Source organism: Toxorhynchites rutilus, chromosome 3 (assembly GCF_029784135.1).
Source record: "Toxorhynchites rutilus septentrionalis strain SRP chromosome 3, ASM2978413v1, whole genome shotgun sequence".
Lineage (NCBI taxonomy): Eukaryota > Metazoa > Arthropoda > Insecta > Diptera > Culicidae > Toxorhynchites > Toxorhynchites rutilus.
Genome location: NC_073746.1, coordinates 215,228,977 through 215,256,384, shown reverse-complemented (window position 1 = coordinate 215,256,384; position 27,408 = coordinate 215,228,977). Strand labels below are relative to the sequence as shown.

The window sequence follows — 27,408 nt, the reverse complement described above, 5'->3', positions numbered from 1 at the left end:
CATCGACCGGCTCGTATTCGAAATCGCCTAACGTTGGGTGAAATCTTTCATTCACAACACGCAATCGACCCCTTCGAAGCGGATTTTCTCTCGGAAACAAAACAAAAATATTAAATCATCAATAACTCACGACGATACGTTGAATGATGGATTTTTTTTCGTGTGATGTCAATTAATGGATACAATGTTTAACAAATAATCTTAGTTTTTATTCCATGCCGACAGCTTCTTCAGAAATATGAATATCATAGATAATGGTTCATTTTTTTTCTCGGAGTACTGAAGAGCTTGTGTTATCTTCTTGAATGGTTTCGGTGTCTATGTCAAATTTGTTACTTATTTATTATAATATAAAGCTGCCTAACCAAACGAGGAAGGTAAATGTTATCTCATTCTAAAAAAACAATGCTTTCGTAGACCCATAACATACTGCGAATAAATACACTAACATATGGTGATCAACACAAAAAATTATTTACATGCAAGTTAGACTGATTAGGTAATAATATTGATTCTCTCGATTCTACTTGTGCGCACAAATAAAAACAAATATCTGTACCTTTACCGTGATTGTCCATTTGCATGGCAATTGACATGTCTTTATGTTTTCCAGTCAACACTAAATGAACGCGAGGGTCAATATGAACGTCTAGAATATTACTAGCAAAAATGTTGGGTTTAAATCAAAAACGTCAAACAGAACCAATAAATGAAATCAAAATTGAGACGAAATCAATACAATACAATCAATGGACTGAAACTTCCCGCGCAACAATTGTAATGCATCTTTTTTGACCGATTACCACAATTTATTCCTTGTTCACCCAAACTCAGCATTGTTCTTAATCAAATATTTTCAGTCTTATTTAGTTGAATATGTTGTTTCTATTTCTTGTTTTGTGAACTGTTTGAATAAATTATTCAAGCCATACAAATGTTTTCTCGATTTTAATTATGTATCTGAATGTTTTTAACACAGCTCAATATTTTCAACTAGAGGAACTCATTATTCCCTGGGATTGTTGCAACAGAAACTAACGCATGGAAAAATAAATTTCCCAGAAATAAATTATGTTTCTTTGGAAATAAGCTCTCAATTGTAGAGTCAATCAAGAATTTCAATGAATGTTGCTGATGCATTATTAATGAAACTATTTGATTTTCCGGTAAACTCATGGAAGTTCTCCAAAAAATCTGATATTTAAGGATCATCATCATAAAAATGTGCATTGCATAAAGATGGAAATGCATAGTAACAGAGTATAATGCATTATCCCCCACACTTGGAGTAATTAATTATTACAAGTTTAAATTTTATGTATCGAAACAACGTTTATCTTCTGCAGTTGTAAGATACAGATTTTGGCTGTAAGGTGTTATGCGAGTTATTACGTTTTCACGCAGACTAGAGCGTCAAAACTTTGTTGCTTGTTCGAACCTAGATATTTCTACTCTTCTACAAAACCATGGCGCACCGCATCACATCACATCACCACCTGTTTAGTCATGCCTCCCATTTTTTTCATGTTGGTCATTCTCCCTTCAACCGTTTGGTAAACTCTTCCTGTTGCTTTTCTTTCCATTCCTTCTTTGGTTTCATCCGTTTCAGTTGGCCATCCCACACTAGGTCCACAAGACCGCCTTGCTTGGCAATGACACTTTTGACACGGTTAGCAAAATCGATAGCCGATTCGTCCTCGTTCCGAGTCATGGGTGGTAAATACCAGACATCGCACACAATCGCCCAAGATGTCATCATCATATACAAATACTGGAGCATTGAAAATCGGGAGCTGTTCCAAAATGCATCACCGAAGCGGGCATCGTACCTGTAACGAGAAAGGGAATATTATAATCGAATGTTATTGACGTAGGACTACGTCTTTCATTTCTATACCGGGGTGTAAAATGAAAGTTTCTAAAACGAAAGCGTTACGCCGGAGACCGAGATTTTGAGCGTTAATAGCTCCTAAACAACTCAACGAAATGGTATGATAAACACTTCATTCGAAAGATAAAATGTCTATGCGTTATATACTTGTTACTATTTGATCCAAAAACTTGTTTCAATAGTCTTAAAATTGCTTTCAGAAAAGGCTATTGAAATCACCAATCGGTATATAAGGAAGCGCCGCTCGGAAATCCACTCAGTTATAATTGAATAGCGATTGGAGCATGTTGTCGCTGTTGTGGTAAAGCTCTTCGTTTATCATGAAAGCGGGGATGAACGGTGTCACCAAGGGCCTGTTTGGGTACCTTAGGCCAGAAGGGAATCCATCAGGAGGAGAGTGATGCCGCAAACGGTTCCCCGGGAAGAGATCGAAGCAGCCGCCACACACACATACACTCGCGGAACTCTTCGTTTGGATGCCATTCAGCATCGAGAAAATTCCGGAAAGATCTAATCGCTACTGAAAAATAATCTGCCAGTTTCCCTGGGATTGAAAAATACATTCATGTGAATGAGTTTATTATAATGTTTTCTATCCATGTAACACTGCGACCAAATATTTTTCAATCAAGTGCTATTAGCAGGTGGTTATCGAGTTAGCATTAACCACTGGTGGATTTCGAGAAGAATCGAGAAGAATACGGAAAGATGTCATCGTTACTGCAAAATAATCTGCCAGTCCCCTTTGGACTTGAAAATTACATTCTCGCGGAAGAGTTTATTTTAATGTTTTCTGCCCATGTAATACTGCGACCAAATACATTTAGTTTTGTGATTTTTCAATCAAGTGCATTTCGCAGGAAAGCTTCTGAAGATTATTCTTCTCCATCAGTAGGATATTTTCGTATCCAATATTGCATGCATAAAACCTTGTACCTCCAACGTTACGCTTTCGTTATCGAAGTCTCCCAAATATACATTTATTCATTCATTCAGAATGAATTCAGATTCAACTTCAAACAAATGATCACTAAATCAACGATAGTCCTACGTCACCATTGCGGTTATACCATTATTGTTTTTTTCCCACTTCCTGTTTTTTCCCATTTAAAGTGCATGTGGTCAATCAATGAATAGTTCTGCGTTTGGACCCATAAACGTTCGCTTAGTAAGTGTATGATACGAAAAAGACTATAGTAGTCATAGCAGTAGTGTAGTAGGTAGTCTAAAAAGCTTCACGGTAGTCGTAGTCGAAAAGCTCCACTGTAGCGAATACACGACTGCACTATTTTCCGATAGGTGCCGATCATTTCGAGCAGTACGAAATTACTCTACTGTCGTAACATTGTTACAATATAAAAAAGGCGCGGCATCCATGATACCGTCTCTCAGTATTTGAATGTCCAACTAACAATTGTCGCACGGCCGGCCATCATTTTGAATAGTAGAATAAGACATAGTTTTTAGTAGAATAAATGTAGTGCTAATCGTCTAATAAAGAGTTTGTGTAAATGTAACGAGTAATAAAGTTTTAAATGTTGTACTATAATTAGTGTGATCGCGTGCAATAATTAAGCTCCAATAGAAAGAAGCTTTGGAGCTGCTTTATATCAAAGTCCACGCAACAAATAAAGGGAGAGCGCGATTTAATCACCCCGGGAATCTAATACGCGTCGGGAATTGGAAAGACCACTATTTTTCGGAGGTCACAACATTGGTGCCGTGACTAGGATAGTGGTTCTTTGGAAACGTACCGACGCAGAGACGCCATTGGGTCTTTGGACAATTGAATTGGCGCCATTTTCACTCGTTACACAATCACGAGGCGCCATCACGATCAATGTGAATTCACTGGGCGCTGCGATCACGGATTTTGGAATCAGGATTAAGGAGAGATTGAAATATAATACAAGGCTCATTAGACAGGCCTTCAAGGTGAGGACCTGTCCAACTATTTACATTCCGCTTTCATCTCTACCTGGTCGTTTTCTTGGTCCTTCATTTCAATCTACTTCGACGGAGTTCTTGGTGGCCGGATACTAAAACGGTTCTTACGCGTTAATTGGACTAATGGAGGACTCGTAAGGACACTTCTAATACAGCTTGGTGGACGTTAGACGATATCGAGTGTTTGAGAGCTTCTGGACTGACTGGGGAGTGCAAAATTCAAATTTGGACACCAGACGACGAAGGGAAAAGCAGAGACAACTTTTTTAATTTAATACAAGGCCTATTTGACAGGCTCACCAGGTGAGTTCCTGTCCAACGAACAATATTCTCTTCTGGGAGGTACTCTGCTGGTTTCTTTGCTTCACAGTTCTTGCTTGTTATTCGTGAATTCTATCCGGTGCCAGCAGCATGTCAACGTCGAGGAAGTACAAGGCCTTGATACGCAGCAGGGACTGCGTCATCAACTTCGTGGAACGGATGGACCACTTCCTGAAAACAACACAAGAATTCGATGAGCAAGCGGTCAAGATTCGTTTGGAGAAGCTCGATCAAAAATATCAGGAGTTCGAGGATCTCCAGAGCGATATCGAAGGCATGGAGGACAACGAAGAAAGCTTACTGGATTACCAGCAGTCGAGGGCCGATTTCGAGGATAAATATTTCGAGGTAAGGGCAGGGTTGGCGAGAAAATTAACTACAGAACATGCGACACCAAATACTGCGACTACACACACAAACAACGTCCCTCATGTACATGCTTCCGTGCGACTTCCTCAAATAAACCTACCAGAGTTTGATGGCAATTTCCAAAATTGGCTTCCGTTTCACGACACTTACGTGGCTTTAATCGACTCCTCGGTGGAACTAACCGACATACAAAAGTTCCATTATTTGCGTGCTTCTCTGAAGGGCGATGCTTTGAAGATGATCGATTCTTATGCGATGAGTGAGGCTAATTACAGGGTGGCTTGGGATAGTCTGGTTGATCGGTTCTCCAACAAATACCTCCTCAAGAAACGTCATTTGAACGCCTTGTTCGAATATCCCAGAATCAGGAGGGAATCAGCGACTGGCCTGCATGAACTCATCGACTGTTTCGAACGTAACACGAAGATCCTGGATCAACTAGGGGAGAAGACGAATGTATGGGGAGCGATGCTGGTGCATCTAATGGTCTCGAAGCTGGACGAGGTCATTCAGAAGCGTTGGGAGGAAAATGTCACACCGGATAGAGAACCGTCGTACGCTTCATTGGTCGAATTCCTCAAAAAGCAAACTCGGGTGCTGGATGCTGTCTCTGTCGATCAGCAGATGTTCTCCACGTCTTCGTCGTCATCCAGTGGTAGCAAATTCCGTCCAACTAAAGTTTCAGTTAACTCGGCGACTGAGAACTCGCTCCCAAGCTGCTTCGCCTGCAGTGAGAAGCATTGGATTACTCGGTGCCCAACTTTCGCTAGTCTTCCGGTGGATAAACGGCTGCAGCTTACAAACTCCAAGCGGCTCTGCAGCAACTGCCTGGGTCGGAATCATTTAGCGAGAGATTGTCCATCTAAATTCCGATGCAAAACGTGCTCCAAAAAACACCATTCGTTGCTGCATCCTGGTTTCCCTGGTTCTGGATCTAGTTCTGCTCCTATCCCCACTCCAGCGAATGACAACGGTAACACTTCTGCTCCATCAATTTCCGGCGGCGCTTCGAACTCTGGTCAATTGGTTTCTAGTTCGGTAGCATCAGTTTCAACCAACATGGCGATGGGGCAGCCAAGGTCACACTCATTTCTACTCACGGTTTTGCTAAACGTGACGGACGTATGGGGAAGGGCCCACCACGCAAGGGCACTTTTGGATTCTGGTTCCCAAGTCAACCTGATGTCGGAAAATCTCTGCAAGCTGCTTCAATTATCACGGCGGGATAGGAAGGTGGAAATAACTGGAATAGGACGATCACGAAGCCGCACGGCTTTCGAAGTTTCCACCACAGTTTCTTCTCGGGTGCAGAATTTCTCGACGTCATTGGACTTTCTGGTTCTGGGGCAGGTCACCGACGACCAGCCATCTGTCTCGCTTCCACAAACGCAACGGAAAATTCCACCCGATATGGTTCTAGCCGATCCTGAATTCAACATCTCTGGTCCGATCGATTTGGTATTGGGTGCACAGTACTTTTACGATTTCCATGTACGCGATGGTGGCCGGTTGCAAATTCGCAAGGTCGACGATACGCTTCCAGTATTTGTCAATACGGTGTTCGGATGGGTGGCAGCCGGCGAAGCAAAACGCATGGATGAATCAACACGGGTCAGCTGTCACGTTGCCAAGGTAGAATCTCTGGACAAGGCAATCGAAAAATTCTGGACGGTTGAAGAGTTGACGATCAAAACGCCACGGTCACAGGAAGAGGAGGACTGCGAGACGCACTTCGTGAACACATTCACACGCGATGACACCGGCAGATATATCGTGCGATATCCCAAACGCATGAACTTCAGCAGCATGGTTGGCGAATCGAAGCAGACGGCTCTGCGACGATTTCTTCAGACAGAGAAACGATTGGAACGAGACCCAAACCTACGATCGCAGTACGTGGATTTCATGAAGGAGTACATCAAGCTGGGCCACATGAAATACATCGGTGAAGCAGACGATTCTCGCTTGGATAAAGATAAAACGGTCTGCTACCTTCCCCACCACCCGGTATTTAAGGAATCTAGTTCCACCACAAAGGTACGGGTAGTCTTCGATGGATCGGCGAAAACGTCCACAAATCATTCGCTGAACGAAGCTCTACTCACCGGCCCTACGATTCAGGATGAACTCTTGGATCTGATGCTCCGCTTCCGGAAACATCTTATCGCTTTGGTCGCTGATGTCACGAAAATGTACCGGCAAATCTTAATCCACGTCGACGACATTCCCCTTCAACGAATCCTGTGGCGATGTGATCCATCAGAACCAATTCAGGTGTACGAGCTGCTAACCGTCACGTACGGCTTGTCCCCATCGTCATTTCTCGCCACACGTGTGCTGAAGCAACTGGCTTTGGATTCCGCTCAGAAGTACGAACTTGCAGCACGGACCGTGCAAGAAGATTTTTACATGAATGACTTTCTCTCGTGAGCAAACACAGTAGAAGAAGCCATAAAACTGCAGAAGGAAGTCCAATCACTACTGGCCGAAGGGGGCCTCGAGCTGCGTAAATGGAGCTCCAATAGTCCAGAAGTCCTGGAGAACTTACCCATCGGAGCGCTTGGAGGAGAAACAATGCTGCACTTCGAAGCGGACCAGAAAATTAAAACGCTAGGAGTGGGGTGGGAAACCGGATCAGACCAGCTTTGCATCGAAGTACAACCATCTACGAACGAAGGCATTTGGACAAAACGCAAAATTTTCTCGGCAATTGCGAAACTCTACGACCCACTCGGATTGGTCTCACCGGTTGTGGCATGGGCCAAGATAAAGATGCAACAACTTTGGCTGTCAACTTTTGACTGGGATGATCCTATATCTGACGATATCGCCCGGAAATGGGAGGAATTCGCGGCCCAATTGACCCTTCTGAAAGGCTACAAGGTTCCTCGGTTCGTCTTTCTGGCCGATTCGATCTCCACACAATTTCACATCTTCACCGATGCGTCCGAAGTTGGGTATGGTGCCTGCCTTTACACACGTTCAACCGGCAAGGAAGGTCAAATTAAAACCGAGCTCGTCGCGGCAAAATCACGGGTTGCCCCTCTCAAACGGCTTAGTCTGCCGCGGCTCGAGCTCTGTGCTGCACTTTTGGGGGCGAAACTATACGCCAAGGTTTCAGCAGCGCTGCGGATGGAGGGTATTCCTTGCTGGTTCTGGTCGGACTCAACGGTCACACTCCACTGGATACAGGCACCACCCAATACTTGGCAAACGTTTGTTGGGAACCGAACGTCTGAAATTCAACAGCTAACTCACGGCCATAGCTGGAATCACGTGAAGGGAACAGAAAACCCGGCGGACCACGTTTCTCGCGGAATGCTTCCCCAGGAATTCGTATCAAACACCATATGGCGACACGGTCCTTCCTGGCTAGCGAAATCGGATGAATATTGGCCTAAACACATAACTGGTACTCCACCGGGAGATCTACTAGAACGGCGAAAAACGGTACTTGTGATACATCAACCACAGGAGCATTCTTTCCTATTTTACCGGTACTCATCCTTCTGGCGTTTGGTTCGGATCATCGCTTTAGTTCTTCGTTTTCTGAATCGTTGTCGTCGCAAACCTAACCCCTATCCTCACCAACTCGCATCAGTCGGGGAACTAGAGCACGCAAAAGAAACGCTTACGAAGATTGCACAGCAGGAGATGTTCACTGGAGAGTTTAAGGAGCTCGTTAAAACTCGATCCGTTTCCAACAAATCATCGTTGAGGTTACTTGGTCCATTCCTCGACGAAAAAGGTATCATCCGACTCGGTGGCAGACTTGAACACTCTTCAGAGAACTATCAGACCAAGCACCCTATGATCCTACCTAAAATACACCCACTCACACGCCTTATCACCAAACACTATCACGAACTCTGCATGCACTCTGGTCCTCGCATGACTTTAGCCACGATGAGGCAAGAATTCTGGCCGGTGAACGGTAAAGCCATCGTCAATCTTGTGTGTCGCAAGTGTCCGCAATGCTTCCGCCAAAACCCTGTCCCTGTCACGCAACCCGTTGGTCAACTACCGCAGCCTCGTACAGCACCTTGCAGAGCCTTCACTGTGGTCGGAGTGGACTACTGTGGACCCGTGTACACGAAACCAGCGCACCGACGAGCAGCACCACGAAAGGCATACATCGCCGTGTTTGTCTGCTTTGCATCCAAGGCTGTACTTCTCGAACTGGTCTGTGATCTGTCCACGGAAGCCTTCATCGCAGCTCTACGTCGCTTCATCGCTCATCACGGAATGCCAACTGAGATTCACTCGGACAACGGTACGAATTTCCAAGGGGCAAACAACACACTCGCCGAACTGTACCGTCTCTTCAAAAATAAACGCACCCGGGAAGCAATTGTCAGCGAATGCAGCAAACATCGGATCCAGTGGCACTTTATACCGCCGAGAGCACCGTCCTTTGGTGGCCTATGGGAGGCTGCTGTAAAATCTGCGAAGACATCTCTGGTGAAAACACTCGGCAACACCCAGCTTTCCTTTGAAGAATATGCGACTGTGCTGGCCCAGATTGAAGCGAATATGAACAGCCGACCTCTGACGTCCCTATCAAGCGATCCAACAGAGCTGGATGTCCTCACTCCCGGGCACTTTCTCATCGGGTCGCCGCTTATCAGCCTGCCGGATCCGGACTACACCCACGTACCAACCAACCGACTCAATCACTATCAGCAGCTGCAGAAACTAATCCAACAACACTGGAGCCGATGGAGGAGGGAATATCTGACCGAATTGAACCACCAGCGGGAGAAATCCTCACTTCCGATGGATATCCGAGTCGGACAAACGGTCCTAGTCCAGGAAGACGGAAAATCGTCCGTTTCTTGGCCACTTGCACGCATCGAACAAATTCATCCCGGAGCAGACGGAGTGGTACGAGTCGCGACATTGAGAACTGCCAGTGGAACCTACAAGCGTCCTATTTCGCGAATTTTTCCACTTCCTTATGACAACGAACCGAACGACACTCTAGGAACACAAATAGCTAAAAAGGGAGAAGATTAGTTAGTTATTTTGATCAAAAATTGCATTCCTCGGTGAAATTGTTGCTCCGTGCATGTCATGCCTTTTGTTTTTGTAAATTTGAGCTGTCAAATTTAGGTGGCCGGCTATGTATGATACGAAAAAGACTATAGTAGTCATAGCAGTAGTGTAGTAGGTAGTCTAAAAAGCTTCACGGTAGTCGTAGTCGAAAAGCTCCACTGTAGCGAATACACGACTGCACTATTTTCCGATAGGTGCCGATCATTTCGAGCAGTACGAAATTACTCTACTGTCGTAACATTGTTACAATATAAAAAAGGCGCGGCATCCATGATACCGTCTCTCAGTATTTGAATGTCCAACTAACAATTGTCGCACGGCCGGCCATCATTTTGAATAGTAGAATAAGACATAGTTTTTAGTAGAATAAATGTAGTGCTAATCGTCTAATAAAGAGTTTGTGTAAATGTAACGAGTAATAAAGTTTTAAATGTTGTACTATAATTAGTGTGATCGCGTGCAATAATTAAGCTCCAATAGAAAGAAGCTTTGGAGCTGCTTTATATCAAAGTCCACGCAACAAATAAAGGGAGAGCGCGATTTAATCACCCCGGGAATCTAATACGCGTCGGGAATTGGAAAGACCACTATTTTTCGGAGGTCACAACAGTAAGAAAACGTGAATGTTTGAAGTTTAAAGGTCATTTAAACATATTTTCGCTAGGAAAGAACGTAAAAAGTTCATGACATGAAATTTTATGCTACACTCGACAAAAAAATTAGAGGAACAGAGTGCGAAGTCGGAAATTTTAAGTGATTTTTGACATGCTGTAACTTCGTGAAAAATCAACGCATATCGATGGGATGCGCATTATTTTGAAGCTACAACTTTCAGGTATTAGAATATTTTACGTACATATTTTTATGTTGATGTGTGTAGGTGTAGTGGACAACAACATCGATAAGAAATGAAAAATCGATTTTTCTTTGTTTTTTCAATAATATTATGGACTAACATCATTTTTTTGCCAACCAACTCAATAGCAAGTGCTGAGCCTGGAATAACGATTATAGAATCTTCCACAGGACACCCTATGTTGCTACTGTGGTGCACAATTCAGTTCCTATACGGGCGACGATGGATGGGACCAATGCTATCGATGCAACTCGTAGGTACATAACTGCACAAATATTATCTGTTCTGTTGAGTAACATAAAATTGTAGTCTAATCACTTTGTTCACATAGTTATTTTTTGTACATGCGAACTGAATGAAATCCAATGTACGCGATAGTTGCAGAATAGAATAAACTTTCGTTTTATGAACTTGTTACGTTATTTCCTAGCGAAAATATGCTTAAATGATTGATTCAACTAACATGGTCATATTGCCCCGTAGTGCTTACGATCGATGAAAATGGAACACATTTTCAAAGTGTAAATTTTCCATATAAATCTTTTTTAAGCATATTCATACAATGTATATCGATCAATAAGGTTTCCAATCGTGAGGTTTTAACATGTAGCATAATTTATAAATGTTCGCGCATAATTTAGGACGTTTCGTTCTTAGGGGGACCATATTGTCCCTATCTATCCTTCATATAATAAGGGATGAACGATAATAAATTTTGACGTAGGACTACGTCTAACCGGAAGATATAGGGGGTGAAATGGAAATCTAGGCACTGAACAAGTAGGAAAAAATGCAAGATTTGGAACGCTTATAACTCGAGCTTTTCTCAATAGATCGCGAAGGTTTTTGCATCAATTGATAGGAAATATATCTACGCATCTATAATAACGAATACCATTTCATTTTTCTTGAGATAAATAATTGAATATTTGTGAAATATCAAGCATTGTCCAAATGCACTATGTGCCCATTTTTGATTGGTCCAAATCGTACCGACCAAAACGGGCAACCAGAGCAGCAGCGAAATAGAATGAAGCACGATTGGGAAGGAAAAAGAAAAAAAATGAACGAAACATTGGTTGCAGTCTCACACATGCGTAATTCTCGAGCCAGTCAGTCAGCTTAAAAATTCCCGCTCCGCTGCCGTAACGATCATTCTCATTCAAACCGTACACCACATCAGTTCGCATCACAACACATCAACAAACCAACCCAAGCAGCCATGTCTGGACATGGCAAAGGAGGAAAAGTGAAGGGAAAGGCAAAATCCCGCTCGAACTGTTGGTCTGGAGCTCCCCGCAAGGGTAGCTAGGCCGAGCACGTTAGTACCAGTGCACCAGTCCACCTAGCCGGCGTTATATAGTTTCGGCCGCCGAAGTGATCGAGTTAGCTGGCAAAGCTGCTCGCGACGATAAGAAAACCCGCATTCGGAACAGAACACATTCGGTTCGGTGGACATCAAGACAACAGGCAGTTGCAGCGAGTGGCGAGTGGCAAACGCAATCGCAAAACGGCAGCAGGTAGCAGAAGAAAAATGTTTGTTCTTTATACAATCTGCTTTGGTGGCAAATCCAGAACAAGACGGCATCGAGGGCGTTCGAAATGGTTTTTTTTTCAAAACCACGAGTACTAAGTTTTCTGAATTGGAACCATTCCATAAACACGGCGCTTATCAGGGCCATTAAACCTTTCAAAAAAGAGTTTACGAAATACAGTTCAATGCTTTCTAAAATAATATCCAAAATAATAATAAAACACAAATTGATTTTCTCATAATGTGTTTTCCAGGATCTGATGAGTATGTGAATTTGGCAGTTGTTCTGAGCTTATTGATAGTTGGGGACTTTTCTGATTGTTCAATTTTCATCAATTCTTAAATTGTTTCCAGATTGAAAGTACAGTAATTTACAATTAGTTAGACATTTAGCTAATTGGACGGACATGTAATGCGACATATTTAGTTGGACATTTTTGTAAACATAGAGATCCAAATTATGACCCCACATTGAAAGTCGACTCTGTACCACTGTCATCGCAAATGTTCAATTACAGATTAAAATCGCCTCCAATGCGACACTGAGTGGTGCTTCGGCACGTCGCATTGAATGTAATTTACTGTACAACATGTCACAAAGCTGGATGGGAAGAAATTTTGCAACTGTGAAAGCTGTGGCGAGTGGCAACAAATCGCTAAACAGGAAGGTTTAGCCGAACAAGATGGGGATATCGAGTGATAACAAAACAATAAACTCTTTTGATTGAAGATAATTTTGTGATCCTGAAAAGGACCCTTTTTAGCCTGCATGTGAATCCAAGCGAACAAATCGTAATGAATGTATTTTTTTGCAATCGCTGCCTTTTAAGGCTCATTCATTCGTCTCGTTGGACACGCCCCTTTGGCTGAGTCTGCCGATTTGTCTCTATCCTGTGAACGTGTACCGCTAAAGTACAAAACGCGCGGATCCGCTGAAATATATATCATTCTCTTTCAAACCGTAAATCAGTGTGGTTGTATGGCATCGTTTCACATCGCATCAACGGATTGGTGCCGGAGCACCAGTATACCTGATAGCGGTTATAGAATTTCGGCCGCCGGAGTGCCCGAGTTGGCTTGCAAAGCTGCTCACGACAATAAGAAAACCCGCCTACAGAACAGAGCACATTCGGTTCGGAGGCAACAACTAGTTTCAGCGAGTGGCAAACACAATCGCAAAACGGCAGCAGGTAGAAGAAGGATAAAGTTTGTTTATACAGAGTGCTTTGGTGGCAAAACCAGCCACCGTAAAACACGGCGCTTTTCAGGGCCATTAAACCATTCAAAGAAGAGTTATTAAAAGTTATTCACAATACCAATGCATTCTAAAGTGACATAATATGACATATAATATAAACTGATTTATTTTGTTTATGCTTGTTCTTGAACTTATTGGTGGTTGGGGTCTTTTAAATTTATCATTCAGTTTTCACAGTTGGTTTTTCAGAACGCTTCTAGTCTTATCTTACAATTCATTCGTCTCCGAAACCACAGTTTGAGGTACGGTAATGTGCTCAATAGTGAAATATATGATAGTGAATAAGCTGATGACCACCTATGCATTCCCTATCACAGCCATCATTTTGATTGTACGATATGTGCAAATACAGAAAGATACCCGGCGTTAAACATTTAATAAGTACAAAGCCTTCAGAAAAAAAAACAAGAATCAAGTTTGTAAAAAAAAAACGCAAAAACACAACACCAAAGGTTCTTTTCAGAACCCCCAAAATGTTCATAAAGAGTAAACAGTAAACTAATCCATTTTTCAGGTAGATAGGTAGGTATTCACGTAGGAGAAGAAAATAAAAAAATATATTCGAAATATATATTTTGCAAAAGCTGTCCCCTTTGTATAGTCCTACGTCACTCCGGTTATGTCCCCGACATTACCCACCCGTCTTTTTTGGCAGAAAATTTTCAGAAATGTTAGTGTCATTGAAGAAGGCTATGCTGTAGATAAAATCATATTTCCGTACTCCAGGTTGGCCAGACATAATTTTTATTGGCCCTCGCATAATATATATTGGATTTTGATGTAATTGAATACAATTAATATTAATATTCTCAGAATGTTACCAATATATATTGAACTGAAGAACGTGCCCCACGCATTTATCTGCAGTTTCCTGTCTCGTTATCGTATTGTTCACATTGAGAGATTTTTACATCGAATTGAATATTGTCGAAAGCTCGTACAACGTCGAATTACTTACTTGATAGCCACGGGGTATATTACTCCTCCGACTTCAAAGCTGCCTTTTTTAAACTGCATCACAGAGGTGTTATTAATACAAGTGCCTTCGGGAAAGATTAGAATCGGAGGATTGGTTGGATCCGACACGTGCTCCTTAAGCCTGAAAAATACTAGCATTAAGTTTTTGATATTTCTTGAATGAATCTAACACTAAAGTTAATTCAAGCATAACTAACGAGTGAAAAACATAGAAAATACAATACCAAACCTACCTTCTGGCTACCGCCATTCTGTCTTTGGCTTCTGCACGTTCGAACCAAATGTGAGGAGACGCTCTTGCTAGAGCTCTTTGCAAAATTCCTAGGAAGCCTCCATGTCGTTGACCTATCTATTTGCGATGCACAGTTTTAGAATGGTTAAGATGAGAAATAATTATGAAGCAACTTTCTCATGACATTGCAACTGAATGGGATAGTTTTTTTGTCTCTCTCTCTATGATGGTATGTAAATCACTCACCAATGAATAACAGTTATCACACATTAACATTAAAACATCAATGGGGCTTGTATGATTCGCTACGCAGATACCACTTAGCGGACGATTTTCGATATTATGATAATTGACAACAGATGATATCGCGCTTGACAGCACACCGAAACATTGGATCAAAACCATTTTCACCATCCTTCGTTTGGTAGATCCCTCAGGCAAGCAACCAACCAGCGCTGTACATATCGTCAACCACATGACCTAGATGAGTAATGTTTAACAGACAAATAGTTGTAATACGAACGATGCAATAGCAGTTTCAAATGATATGAGATATATTTTTACAAAACCGGGCTTTTCAAAATGGGGAATGTATTGGACCAGGCAGATACGCGTACAGTCACAAATGAATAATCTTTTACCATACATCGTGTGGCATTGCAACAGTTTCAAGTAACCTAATGTAGGCCGATGGAAAGGTTGTCCCTAAAACCTGCTCACCGAACGTCACAATATGAAAAACCGGCCAGAACCAAGAATGCGAACATTGGGGGTACCGAAATGGGATAATAACGAGTTCAATAACTATTGCATTTACCAGAGAGTACGAATGATCAGTTGAGAGAATAGCCACGTCTATTGGGGTCGTATGATTTGCTACACAAAAACCACAGTTTTTCGGCTTATACTCCCTACTGTGGAAGCGGATAACCGCAGACAACGAACGACAAAATATACGAAAAGTATGTTTGAAAACATAATCGTTTGCCATTATTCGAAGTTTCTTATTGGGTATTAATCCGACGATTGCGAAGCCCACTACGCAGTTCACAACCTGAGGATTTTGGAATATGCGTTATGAGACAGCCGAATTGTTGGGAGAAATCAAAGATATTAAAATTATACTGAAATATGACTTATTGTTCCATTCGAGTGGAACCAATACTTACTCCGACGAAGCAAATGAATACTCTGCAGGGCATGAGTATCACATACCGGATGAAAAATCCTATTACCCAGATAACGGTGAGTCGCAACGAAATGAATTCATAGTGTCTGTTTGTACGCGTCAGAAGGTTCCAATTTTTCAGCTCCTCGGCTTCAAACCTACTCGTTACTTCATCCTCAATAATCGCTTCCATTCCGGATTTTACATAATCCAGGCAGTTCGATAAGTTGAACTCAAGAGTTTCAATCTCCTAGAATAGAGAATACAATTATTTATAATAGTTGCCCACTTTCCTCTGTTCATTGAGGCGTTACATCTTGTTGGTTCGAATCACGGTTTTTACTTGGACAGTTTTCAACACCAGGCAGCAGGATGAGGGATTCTACGCGACTTATTACCGAATTACCGTTATTGGTATCTCCGTTCACCATTTGAGTCACAACTCCGTTCAATTTGGTCACATTATTGATCTTTGCTGAATTGCTGGATTGGTCGATGCTATCGGTGGATAATTCTTTGGTTGTGAGAGCCACTTCGTCTACGTCTGATGAATTCAAATTGCTGTACTGCAGCTTACGTACCGATTCAATGTTCTGGCGGCCGTACTGTGGAGAATATAAAAATAAGAGAGATTCGTTAACTCATTTATCCACAGAACTAAATGTTGGAAATGAAATAAATTTTATGCATTAGAAAACAAAGCTGATTCTCAATCAATTCAGAATCAGCTTTGAAACTATAATTATATTTTATCGAGGGTGCAGTTCAATTAGTTCTGTTTTTTTAGCATGGAAAACGCAATAATACATCATTCAAAGCATTGATCTTCGCTAGCCACTACTTTTTCCAATATTTTTGGCAATTTAGAGATTTCCGTAATCATTCCGAATCATTAATCTTTTGAGGCCAAGTAGAGTATTCCACTCAAAGCATACTGCATCAATCGAAACAAATGATAGTCGGAAGGGGCAAGGGCTGGATTGTAAGGCGATTGAACCAGCATTTCCCATCCGCTTTGGAATGTAATGTTAACTCGAACTCGAACAGCAACAGGTCGTCGAGGTCGAGCGTTGTCATGATGGAATATTATCGACTCGTGTCTGATCGCTCTGAACATTTTTTAGTAAAAGCTCGCTTTAAACGGATCAATTAGTGCCTGCAGAAGTCTCCATTGATCGTTTCTTAAATTCTTAGCATTTCATAGTGAATCATAGCCTTTTGATCCTACCAAATACAGACCATTATTTTGGGACCGTGGATATTCGGCTTCGGCGTTGACGTTCCTGGTTGACTGGGATTTAAATACGATTTTTTTGTGTTTTGGGTTGTAGTAATGAATGCATTTTTCATCCCCCGTAACGATTCGATGCAAACAAGACTTCATATTGTGCCGTTCAAGCAACATGTCCGAAAATGCAGAATCGCCTTCGACATCTCACCCTTTCAATTAGTATGGGACAAAATTTCCTTGCTTTTGGACTATCTTACGTCTTTAAATCGTTTAGAAATAGCTTGCCGAGTTACTCCCAATGATTCTGTAAGCTCTGTTTGCGTCTGACACGAATCTTGATTGAGTAATTTTACTCTAATTTTTCGTCTTGAAACTTTTTCGGTTGACCCGGACGATTGATGCCTTCACCACTAAAGTCACCACTTTTAAATCGTCGAAATGGAAACAGAAAATCGAAACATCCCGCTTATTTAAAGTGAAACTTGACAATTCGAACGCACAAAAAATTGAGCGTGGTATACAAAACTCAAAAAAAATCAGCTGTAGCTGTGTGTGAGAGAGAGAGGGGGAGAAAGCGAAAGAGATAGAGAGAAAGCGAGAGAGAGAGAGAAAACGAGAGAGAGAGAGAGAGAGAAAGCGATAGAGAGAGAAAACGAGAGAGAGAAAGCGATAGTGAGTGAAAACGAGAGAGAGAAAAAGCGATAGAGAGAGAAAACGAGAGAGCGAGAAAGCGATAGAGAGAGAAAGCGATAGAGAGAGAAAACGAGAGAGAGAGAAAGCGATAGAGAGAAAACGAGAGAAAGAGAAAAAGAGAAAGGGAGAGAAAAAGCGAAAGAGAGAGAAAACGAGAGAGAGAGAGAGAGAGAGAGAGGTAGAGAGAGAAGAGAGAAAGCATTCCAGTAATTGAAATCGTTGGCGTCATATCCTACATTCGGCAGAAGATCATCCTGAAAATTACTTCTAACTACAGCCCCTCTAACAAGAAGGTGTAATTCTTACAGTGGGTTTAGACTAGTGATATATTCATGTGAAGAAATATGATGAGATTAATAGAAATCGCATCAACCGTTTACACTAGCGCGAACTTATATAATGAATATATTCATATTTTCGGTGAATTTATTCACCTGAAATAGAACTGCTTCAAACTTTAGTGAAACGTATTCTCATGATGCAAAACCAACTACATCTCAGTCCCTACCTATCATTTCTACAAGAGACTGGGATCGCTTCCGAAGTCTGCGAGTAACGACCAACGGATCTGTATTCCAACGTGGCTTCTATGAACGATTCTCATCATACCATCCAACGTTTCTGGGAGATTGATAGGCACGCCAGCCAGAACTACAACATCTGTATAGTACATTCATGAAGAAGTACCAGTACACTGCAAGGAAATCCAAGATTAAGATGATCCACGGGCCTACTATCTTCCTCATCATACGTTGCTGAAGTGTTAGCACCCCAACAAAAGTCAGAGTCGTGGTCGATGGCTCCGGTGGGACCCAACTCAAGATGACTTCAGGATCGCTGTTTCCAAATCAATTGACGACAAATCCATCACCAACCGATACGTCTTAAGTGGGATTGCAAAGATAGTCGACTTTCTCGGATTGGTGTCACCCGTGTTGGAGCCATTCAGTGCATTTGGTCGACCAATTCTGGGTGGGATGATATTTTGGAAGCCATTGTCTTTCAAGAGTGGATTGAATTTCGTGACCTGTTGACCGAGCTCAGCACGATGCGCATCCCCAGATGCGTAGTACCACCCTATACAGTTCGCTAAGAAATCCATGGCTATGCAGATACGGCTGGTGAGGCCAATGGAGCTTGCCCCTATTTTGTCTGAACATTCCGTCAAATATATGCCGGAAATTTGCTTTATTTATCATTAAAACTTATATTTTCCTATTCCTAATAGCCTCCTTCTGTAGCAATACACTTTTTCCAGCGAACAATCCAGTCATCGAATCAGCGATAATTTGATTCGATTGCATATCATACTCGTACATACATATGGTCATGTCTCGTCGCCAGTAATTATGCGTTGGATGAACGTGAGATCAGAATTTGATCGTTCAAGTATGTCTTCAGCCACTTGATTGCGATGAAATTTGAGCTCTTTCGGCACTAGTCGTGTTGCGACTTTTTCCCAAATAAATTTCTCTTCTGCAGTCGGACTAACGGAGCATTTAGCGAAAACCGATGTATCAATGATAATTCGATACCGATCAGTGGCACCCATCGCTATGGATTTGACAGTGAAGAATACGAAATATTTGATAAGGTGAAGTGAATATTGCACCAAAGAAATCATATTTAAGAAAGCAACGTTAAAAAAATTGTTTACGAATGCCGCAATCGATCGTCGTTTCCAATTGTTGGGAAGGGGGTCTTATTTTTGCTGTGTAATTCCGTGGAGGAATCCATTCTTTCTCAAGCGTTCATAATCCTGCTCCGGATCAACGATGGTTCCAACTGTCGGGGTTTGGGAAGAAGGGAACTATTTGCGTTGGGTATTTCCGAGGAGGAATCAATCCTTCTTTGAGTGTTAATAATTCTTTTCCGGCTAAACGAACTGTTATGATAATCACATCATTCGAAAGATGAAATGTCTAAGAGTTATATGCTTGTTACTTATTGATTGCTAAGCCAACGTTAGTTCTACATCCACCTTGCGGTTGTATCACATATATAACACACTTCTAGACGTAGGACTACATCTTACATTAAAGGTGCCAAATCAGAAAACAGGTCACGTTTTCATGAAATAAAGTTAACGTTAATAACTATTTTTGCTGCGAACGGATTTTAACGGTTTGCATACCAATTGAATCGGAAATTTTGTAAGATTTGTTTGATATGATATATATTACAATCCCATAGTCTGTATATGGTTTAAATTGATGAAAATTGGAAGCATTCCCATTTCCCCATACATTTGTTCTGTCCATTTGTGTGCTTTCCCGAACAGAGCTGTCAATAACGGGCAACTTATGCAGCCGCTAGAACAGAAACAGCGAAGGGGATGGCGATAAGAGAATAGTTGTGAAGTAAACTCCACCCTTGCATAGTAAGTAAGCTGTCGCTAGCGTATAAGTATTGCATCTCCTCTGAGGAAAATTCTCAGTATCTTTCTGCGCCTGACACAAAAAAGGTCGCTTATTCATCTCCTGTACATGTGAAGAGCACACCTTCGATACTTTTCGTTACCATTAGTATTTGTTTTCGTGTGCATCGGCTCTGTTTTGATGCAACAAGCTCCTAGCTTTGTTGATGGTTTTGACCGAGAGTCGAGAAACGATTTTTCATAAACGTTCATTCTCGCGATGTTTCATTTTTATCGCTGCAACTGTATGCATCTGTTTGACGCGTGTTTGATGCTTGTTGAATGTGCGGAAGATGCTTCTCGTTAAATACTCAGTGCAATGCGTGCATTGATATAAAGAAACAAATTGCGACACATGACCAATTAGTGTTGTTCTCGCAAAGGCAATAAAGGATCGTTGCTTCTCGAAATGAAAAACCACGCAAGCCATTATACATGTAGGAACCTACTACTAAGATATCGAAATATGACACCTACCTGAACGGGAGAACCGAACGAGTCGATACAATACCCTCTCTTTTACTTTTCACTAAAGAGTTATTTATGAAATTTCGACGTATCCGCGAATAATATCCGAAATGATAAACCAACAAATTACAAAAAAAAGATTACGTAGTCCTACGTCCTAAGCGGTCGTGTCTCGGATACAACCCCTCGATTTTTTTTCTTTTTACGCAGACAGATCTGCCAAAACCAGCAAAAACGGCGCAAATGTAGAAGCCGTCTACCTTTTGAAGGACTTATTTCATCTACATGCAAAAGCAAACAATATACCTACAGAGAATCAAACTATTCAAATCCCATTTTTGTTGCTATCAACTATACAATAATCAATAATCAATTTGCGCATGTGGGCTGTGATCTTCTTTATTTAGACGAATGCTTGAAGAAGAGATTGCTTCCAATGTGTCGAGAGCACATTGTGCCTCGTATGGCCAAATTTCGCCACGGCTCATTACCCCAAATCTACTCTCCTGTGGTTTGCGGAAAACAACATCATGTATGTCGAAGAAGAACCACCAAATTGTACCCAACTGCGACCAATCGAACATTACTGGGTGATTGTCGATGGCATATTCAAGAAGGATGGTACAGTAAGTCGGAACATGTCAGACTTCAGGAAGAATTGGTCAGTGTGAAGTCAGACCGAACCATATGACATTTTTCTGATTTCGAGAAAAATGAGCTTGAAGTTTGGCGCTATAAGGGGCTTTCATTGAGCGTTCAAAACAATTTCAATACGTTATTCGTGCTGTAAGCATGATTTTCCAAATCTGATATGTGTGGTATGTAGCTTACGTAATGCTTAACCAAATGCAATCAATAACTCGTAATTTTTAATTTTGCGACTTGGTCCCCTCTGACCAATGACCACCGACCAATTGGTCAGCAGCGTTCAGGAACTGCGCGAAAGTACGTTTTTAACCAAAAAATTCAATAATCTATTCTCCTTCTTATTTTTACTTTTCGATACACTTATATGAGAGTTTTCTTAACGTCTTCATGCAGGGTGTCGACTTAAAATTCGAAAATAAATTCCATGATATTTCCTGATTTTCCAGTAAAAAAAAACTATGGTTGGGTTATACCTATGATATAACCGCAAGGTTGACGTAGGACTGCCGTTCGCTTAGTAATCAATTGTATTTCTTCGATTAGTAATAATCCCACATCGGATGTTCCTCAATGGGCACGATATCACCGCTGTGCAGAGCTATCTTTTGTGTGTATTGATTAAATTATTGATTAAACTAGTGAATGAATGAAACTATTTACGAATTCGATTGCAAATAAATCCCAATCTAAGCCAATTCATGCATTATGGTAGTAGTTATCGCAGCAAATAGTTATTAACATTTTGCCTAACCATTAAACGGTATGCGTAGAAGTTCAGTAAGCTGGCGACATAAAGAGATATCTTCCAATGCAGCCTTAATCGAGCCAAAGCGTTGCATTTGTACCCTCTTTTGTAGACCGTGTTAGCAAAACGAGTTCCGGAGTGTAAAAATGCATGGGGGTTTAAAAGTATTGCCGACTTGAATGTATCTACAATGCCGATTTTTCTAACTTCTTGGTTTCGGAAACTGTATTTGGAAAAATACAAGCAAGTACAAAAGTACTCGTATCTAAGTATCTATTTTGCAATGCCCATTTCTTCAGGCTCCATGATTTTGAAAGCTGTGTTAGGGAAACATTCCGATTTGCAGAAATGCAAGCGAGTACAAAAGTACCCGCAGTTCGCATCTATTTTGCAATGCCGATTTCCCCAGGCTCCATGATATGGAAATCTGTGTTAGGAAAACATTCCGATTTGCAAAAACGCAAGCGAGTTCAAAAGTACCCGCAGCTTGCATCTATTTTGCAATGCCGATTTCCCCAGGCTTCATGATTTTGAAGTGTGTTAGGGAAACATCCATCCATTCCAGCGATTGTACCTCAATCGTTGCGCAATCATGACTGAGTGGATTTCCAAGCGGCACTCGCTTATATACCGATTGGGGTGATTTCAATAGCCTGTTTTAAAATCAATTTTAGGGCTATTGAAACAAATTTCTGGATCAAAAGGTAACAAGAATATAACGCGTAGACATTTTATCTTTCGAATGAAGTGCTTATCATACCATTTCGTTCAGTTGTTTAAGAACTATTAACGCTCAAAATCTCGTTCTCCGGCGTAACGCTTTCGTTTTCGAAACATCGAATTTACACCCCAGTATAGAAATGAAAGACGTAGTCCTACGTCAAAATCCAGGTGTAGACTAGTATTTAAATTGTCTAAACGTATTCTAGCTGTAGTTTTTTTTTAGTTAGCTTCAACAATGAAATTTAAGAACGTCTGTCGATATTTTCCAATAAATGAATTGTTTATGATTTTTAATTGTCGTCGTTAAACGACTGATAAGTGTCGTAAAAGATTTTAAAAAAATGGATATACTAATACAATTCAAAGAAGGTGTCTCAAATACTAGTACAGAATGAGACATTTTCATTTTGAATCGGATCAATTTCATGAAACTGTTACGATTTTAACGAAATGCTTTATCTCGCAATCTTTCGGTCCCCTTCTGTACGTTTTGCAATAATTCCCCGTTTTACCTCCAGAGATTCCACTTGTTCCCCGTAGCCGTTTTATGAACTTTGATTCATATGATGAGAAAAAGAGTTCAACATCTTTATTGATGCTGTCCTTCCAAAGTGAAGTATAGCATCATAAACTTGTCGCATAGCACAACCGTTTCCTCCCACATATTTTGATGAAATGGAAAAATCGCTAATGGAAAAGCCCTCTCAACGTTGAGGTTTCTAACGATAGACAGAATACCATTTTGGGTAAAAACTTCCGTAAACCTGTCCTTTTCAAAAATGGTCCAGTCGTCCATTTTTCGGATCATAGTGAGCAAACTTGTTTATGTTGCTAGCAATATTCTTTCAATGATAAATCTGCTGGAGCTCCACTGATACGACCAAAATCCGTCAAAAGAAACCAATAGTCAAAAGCTTCTCGAATCGTTTTCCCTTCATTTTCTATCGGAATCAATGATGGAAAGATCAAGGATACATCAACACAGTGCTTCGCATCTCAGACGAAATTTCAAAATTTGTCAGTAAAATTTGGGCGAGTTTTCTTAATCCTTTGATGAACCGTGTAAAATATGCAATCCGAAGCTACCCTAATTCAAGAGCTTTTTTTTCATTTTGAAAAACCAGTTGCAGCTCGCGTCATATGAATTCACGTTTATACCGTCCATCGACACAAAAATAAGTTTGTTCAAATATATAATTCCCATGTCTTCTTCAAAAGCTACAAGTTCATTCCTGATGCTTGAGAATGTCCCAAGAACATTGACGTCATTTAACGATTCACCAAAACCAACATCTTCTTTATCTTAAAATCTGATCGGGTTCATCTGAGATCCATCTGTAGCCTCTTTGTAGTCTTGTTCAAAGACTAGCCGAAACCAACGACAATGTATAGCTTACAAAGTTTCATCGAACCAAAAATTATCGTAATCCTTATTTTATCACGCCCTAGTTAGACCTTCTAAGCTTCCTGGTTGTCATGAAACACTCTTCTCAATAGAACCATGTATTTTTCAGCAGTGTGGAGTGATTTGTGCTACATAACTGTTTCCAGGCACCACAGGAGCTCAGCTTTCATAGTATGATTTTCAAGCATTAATTTATCGATAGTTTTCGAAGAAGAAAAGAAAGGGAATTGGTTGAAGCTGAACGACAGATACTGATGCCAAAAATGCCAGAAAAACATCGCGAATGTGAAAGTCGTCTACATTTGCGCTGTTTACCCTTCGGAAGGACTAAGTTCACCTACAGGCAAAATCAAACTGAAATACCTATAGAGAGTCAAACTAGTAAAATACAACTTCTTTGGTATCATTAACTTTCTAATTACTGCAATAATCAAAATTCTAATTGACGGAATTCCATTTTTTTCCAGATTGGTGACGAACTTCCCTGATATTCCCTGACATTGTTTGAATTCCCTGATTTTCAAAGATTTTCAAGGTAGTCGACACCCTGTCATGGCTTATCATCGGATTTTGGAAGTTCATCCAGTGGAATACCTGTAAACGATTGAATATTGAGTTTTGTGGGCTATATAATGCAGCTTATACTTTGAATTCAGTCAGAAGTTTTCTTCTATCGCTCCAAGTAATGCTGTGTTGCTTTATAGCATTCAAAAGTCAAAAGTTTTCCTAGTGTTTATCAAGGAAGGGATAGTTATTAGTGAGGGGAGGTAAGAATCAGTTTTCACTGTGGTGAGTGATGTGATTAGGATTAGGTTTATCCATTTCTTTCTTTGTATAATATCCATGGATAACAGCTATTACAACCATCCTCCTTAGGAGCTTTGGACCCTCTGCTCTGGTTCTCAATAGTTACAGGTTCATTTTCGCCCAGCGTCAGGCGTTTGAATGAAACTGAACTGGTAAACGTTGGTGCAAACCTGGTGCAAAAACATATTGAAACAATTTATTCTCGAATATCACCTTTTTCATAACCATGGTTTATATCGAATACTCCAATGTAATACAAGTAATTGAAAACCGTTAGTTTAATGCCACTTTTAATTATAAGACTAGAAAGAAAATTCTGCATTTTCTTTCAAGCATTGACGGTATAAATTGGATATAGTTGTGAAGCTACGACATTTGTGTACAAAACAAAAACGCTTAGGAAACATCCATTGTTTGTATATAGCAACTGAAAGAAGCCTCAATTTCCAAACTCGTTTTATCAATGCGATATCTAAAGTATCAGAGCTATATTTATCTTGTCTTATCAACTAGACTGGCCGACATCCAACGATCGGAATGAAAATGATAGGAAAACAAATTAATAAGTCCTCAAAACGGATACTATACATGCTTTGAATTGGTTTTGGGCGTTCAAGCTAAGCAACTATAGGCACCTTATCGCGGAACCTAAAGCCAGCTGTTCTGCGCATATACGATAAGTTAACCTAATCCATCACAAAACAGACTGAATATAATAGTGCGTGGGTATTTTATTAGCTTAAGACAAGCATTTTCACACACGGGTTCATAATTCACAATGTTTTATTGGTTCATTTCAACCTTCCCGTTATAAGCATTTGATCAATATGTGATAAAGAGGAAAAATCAAAGCGATGTAATCTTATCAGTTAGACCGGGCAGCACACCTGACAACTAGGCAGGCAACAACGAACCGGCTCAGATCATACGACGAACACGCATGAACAATCACAGAAACAGGCAACTACGTCTTGATCAAACACGATTAAATACATCTTTTGTATGCGCTGATAGCTCATTGAATCCAGCAAGAGCAATAGCGCTAGCAAATATGTTGCGTGTTGGGCATAACACTACAAAAGCATGCATAATTATTGAACATTGCTCGTTTGGAGCTAATGTTTACAATTTGTTGGTATTATCACTGCCCAGACTTCGATATTCGGAGATTTGATGCAAAATCGAATCGATGCGTTTCCGACACAATGTCTACTTATTATTCTACCGTAATGCGATTCGTTACTACTGGCTTCGAAACACGGATATTGCATATAATCATTGATGTTTATATACCGTTAAAACGCGCGAGGCTCAATCAACTCGCTCGAGTGGGGTAAGTTCTTGACCTTCAGGCAAACTGCACTCATTGAAACAACATTCGAGCGTGTTCGCTCGCGTGCTGTCGGTCTCAAGAATATACCTTCCTGGAGTTAGGTTTTGTAAATCAATTGAAACGAAATACATTTCTGATGCATAAGCATTATGCATAAGATATGTAACATGTAGTTTTAAACTAGGTTTCTATGTCGATTAGCTTTTCCCAAGCCGTACGCATAAGCCCATTTCGATATATCACTAGATTCCCGGTTTTCAACTTTCAATGCCACCTTCAGGTGAAATCCGAGAGACAGAGATTAAAGGTTATATTGATTTTTCATCAAGCCACCGACACTGACCTTCCCGACATGCAGACACTACCGCCCTGCAAAAAATTAGAAAATAGAGAAGACAAAAAAAACTCACCTCAAAGATTCTAACGAGCATATTCACGTACATTCTCCGGACGCCAATCGATTTCCCAATTGAAGCCAAGAAAATGACGAAGAACATCAACATTATAATCGGTTTCAATGCAATTACCGAAAAAACGGAACCGATTGAATCGAGCAGCATCATTCTTGTTTTCACCACCGTTTTTCTTCTCTCGTACACGGCGCAAAGATCCAACAGATGTAAAACTGATGTTGTATGATCGTCACGTATTAGGATTCTTTGTTGTTTGTTTTAATTACTATCATCTTGCCACGTGTAGTAACATATGTCGTCATATATTTCAGTTTTAATTTCGAACACCGTTGAATTGTCTAAAACCACTCAAAATGCACAGAAAAGGGAACCTTCCGCAGCAAGCTCACGAAAATAATGACAAGTTTTACGCAGCTACATACGCTGTTTACCTGACCGATTCAGCTGGTGCTGAGGGGTTCTTCCAACAACGCATACGCGTTAACGGCATTGAGCTTCGTATTACGAAATGGGGGAGTAGGCATGACAATATGGGTTTGCAAAAGAAATGAACACGCTTTTAAAATAAAAATCCTGAATGAAAATTATTTTTCCCAAACCAAATTAGTACTCTATTTGAATGAAAATCACTTTTGCTTGCAAGTAGTGAAAAAATATTAAAATATCAAAATATCAAAATGTCTAAAGATAATTTTATATTATAATGGCAAGTTTAGGTGAGAACATCTGAAGGTTCATAGAAATTAGTTTAAATTAGGGTCAGAACAACGTACTTCTAGTAGGTAAATAACGCCAAGAAAAAAAAATTTCATACAAATTTTAGTAATTTAAAACTGCCTTAGGGCCGACTAATCTGATAGAGAAGAGTTGGTCTCATACAAACTAACGTCGTATCCAGATGTCGACACCATTCCGCC

At 40.7% G+C, this 27,408-nt stretch overlaps 1 protein-coding gene across 2 annotated transcripts; it reads right to left on the bottom strand.

Annotated features, from left to right (window-relative positions):
- Positions 1-110: 110 nt before the first annotated feature.
- Positions 111-26,959, bottom strand: LOC129775172 (glycerol-3-phosphate acyltransferase 3). Of its 2 annotated transcripts, none has more exons than XM_055779553.1 (7): positions 26,489-26,959; positions 15,924-16,214; positions 15,611-15,859; positions 15,259-15,495; positions 14,443-14,558; positions 14,190-14,330; positions 111-1,829 (listed from the first exon to the last, which is right to left on the bottom strand). In XM_055779553.1, the coding sequence occupies exons 1-7, from the start codon at positions 26,639-26,641 to the stop codon at positions 1,532-1,534; spliced, it is 1,485 nt and encodes a 494-aa protein (XP_055635528.1). In that variant the 5' UTR covers positions 26,642-26,959; the 3' UTR covers positions 111-1,531. The 2 variants fall into 2 exon arrangements, with proteins under 2 accessions (XP_055635528.1, XP_055635529.1); XM_055779554.1 differs by lacking the exon at positions 15,259-15,495 and adding an exon at positions 14,688-14,921 and having other exon boundaries at positions 26,489-26,956.
- Positions 26,960-27,408: the final 449 nt, after the last annotated feature.

Bases quoted from the DNA above. Each gene is read 5' to 3' on its own strand.
- LOC129775172 (XM_055779553.1), bottom strand. From the start codon at position 26,641: ATGATGCTGCTCGATTCAATCGGTTCCGTTTTTTCGGTAATTGCATTG. The intron at 15,860-15,923 runs GTAACGCCTCAA...TCTCTATTCTAG, and splicing joins GTGATTCGAACCAACAAGAT to GAGATTGAAACTCTTGAGTT. The intron at 14,331-14,442 runs GTAGGTTTGGTA...AGTATTTTTCAG, and splicing joins AGAATGGCGGTAGCCAGAAG to GCTTAAGGAGCACGTGTCGG.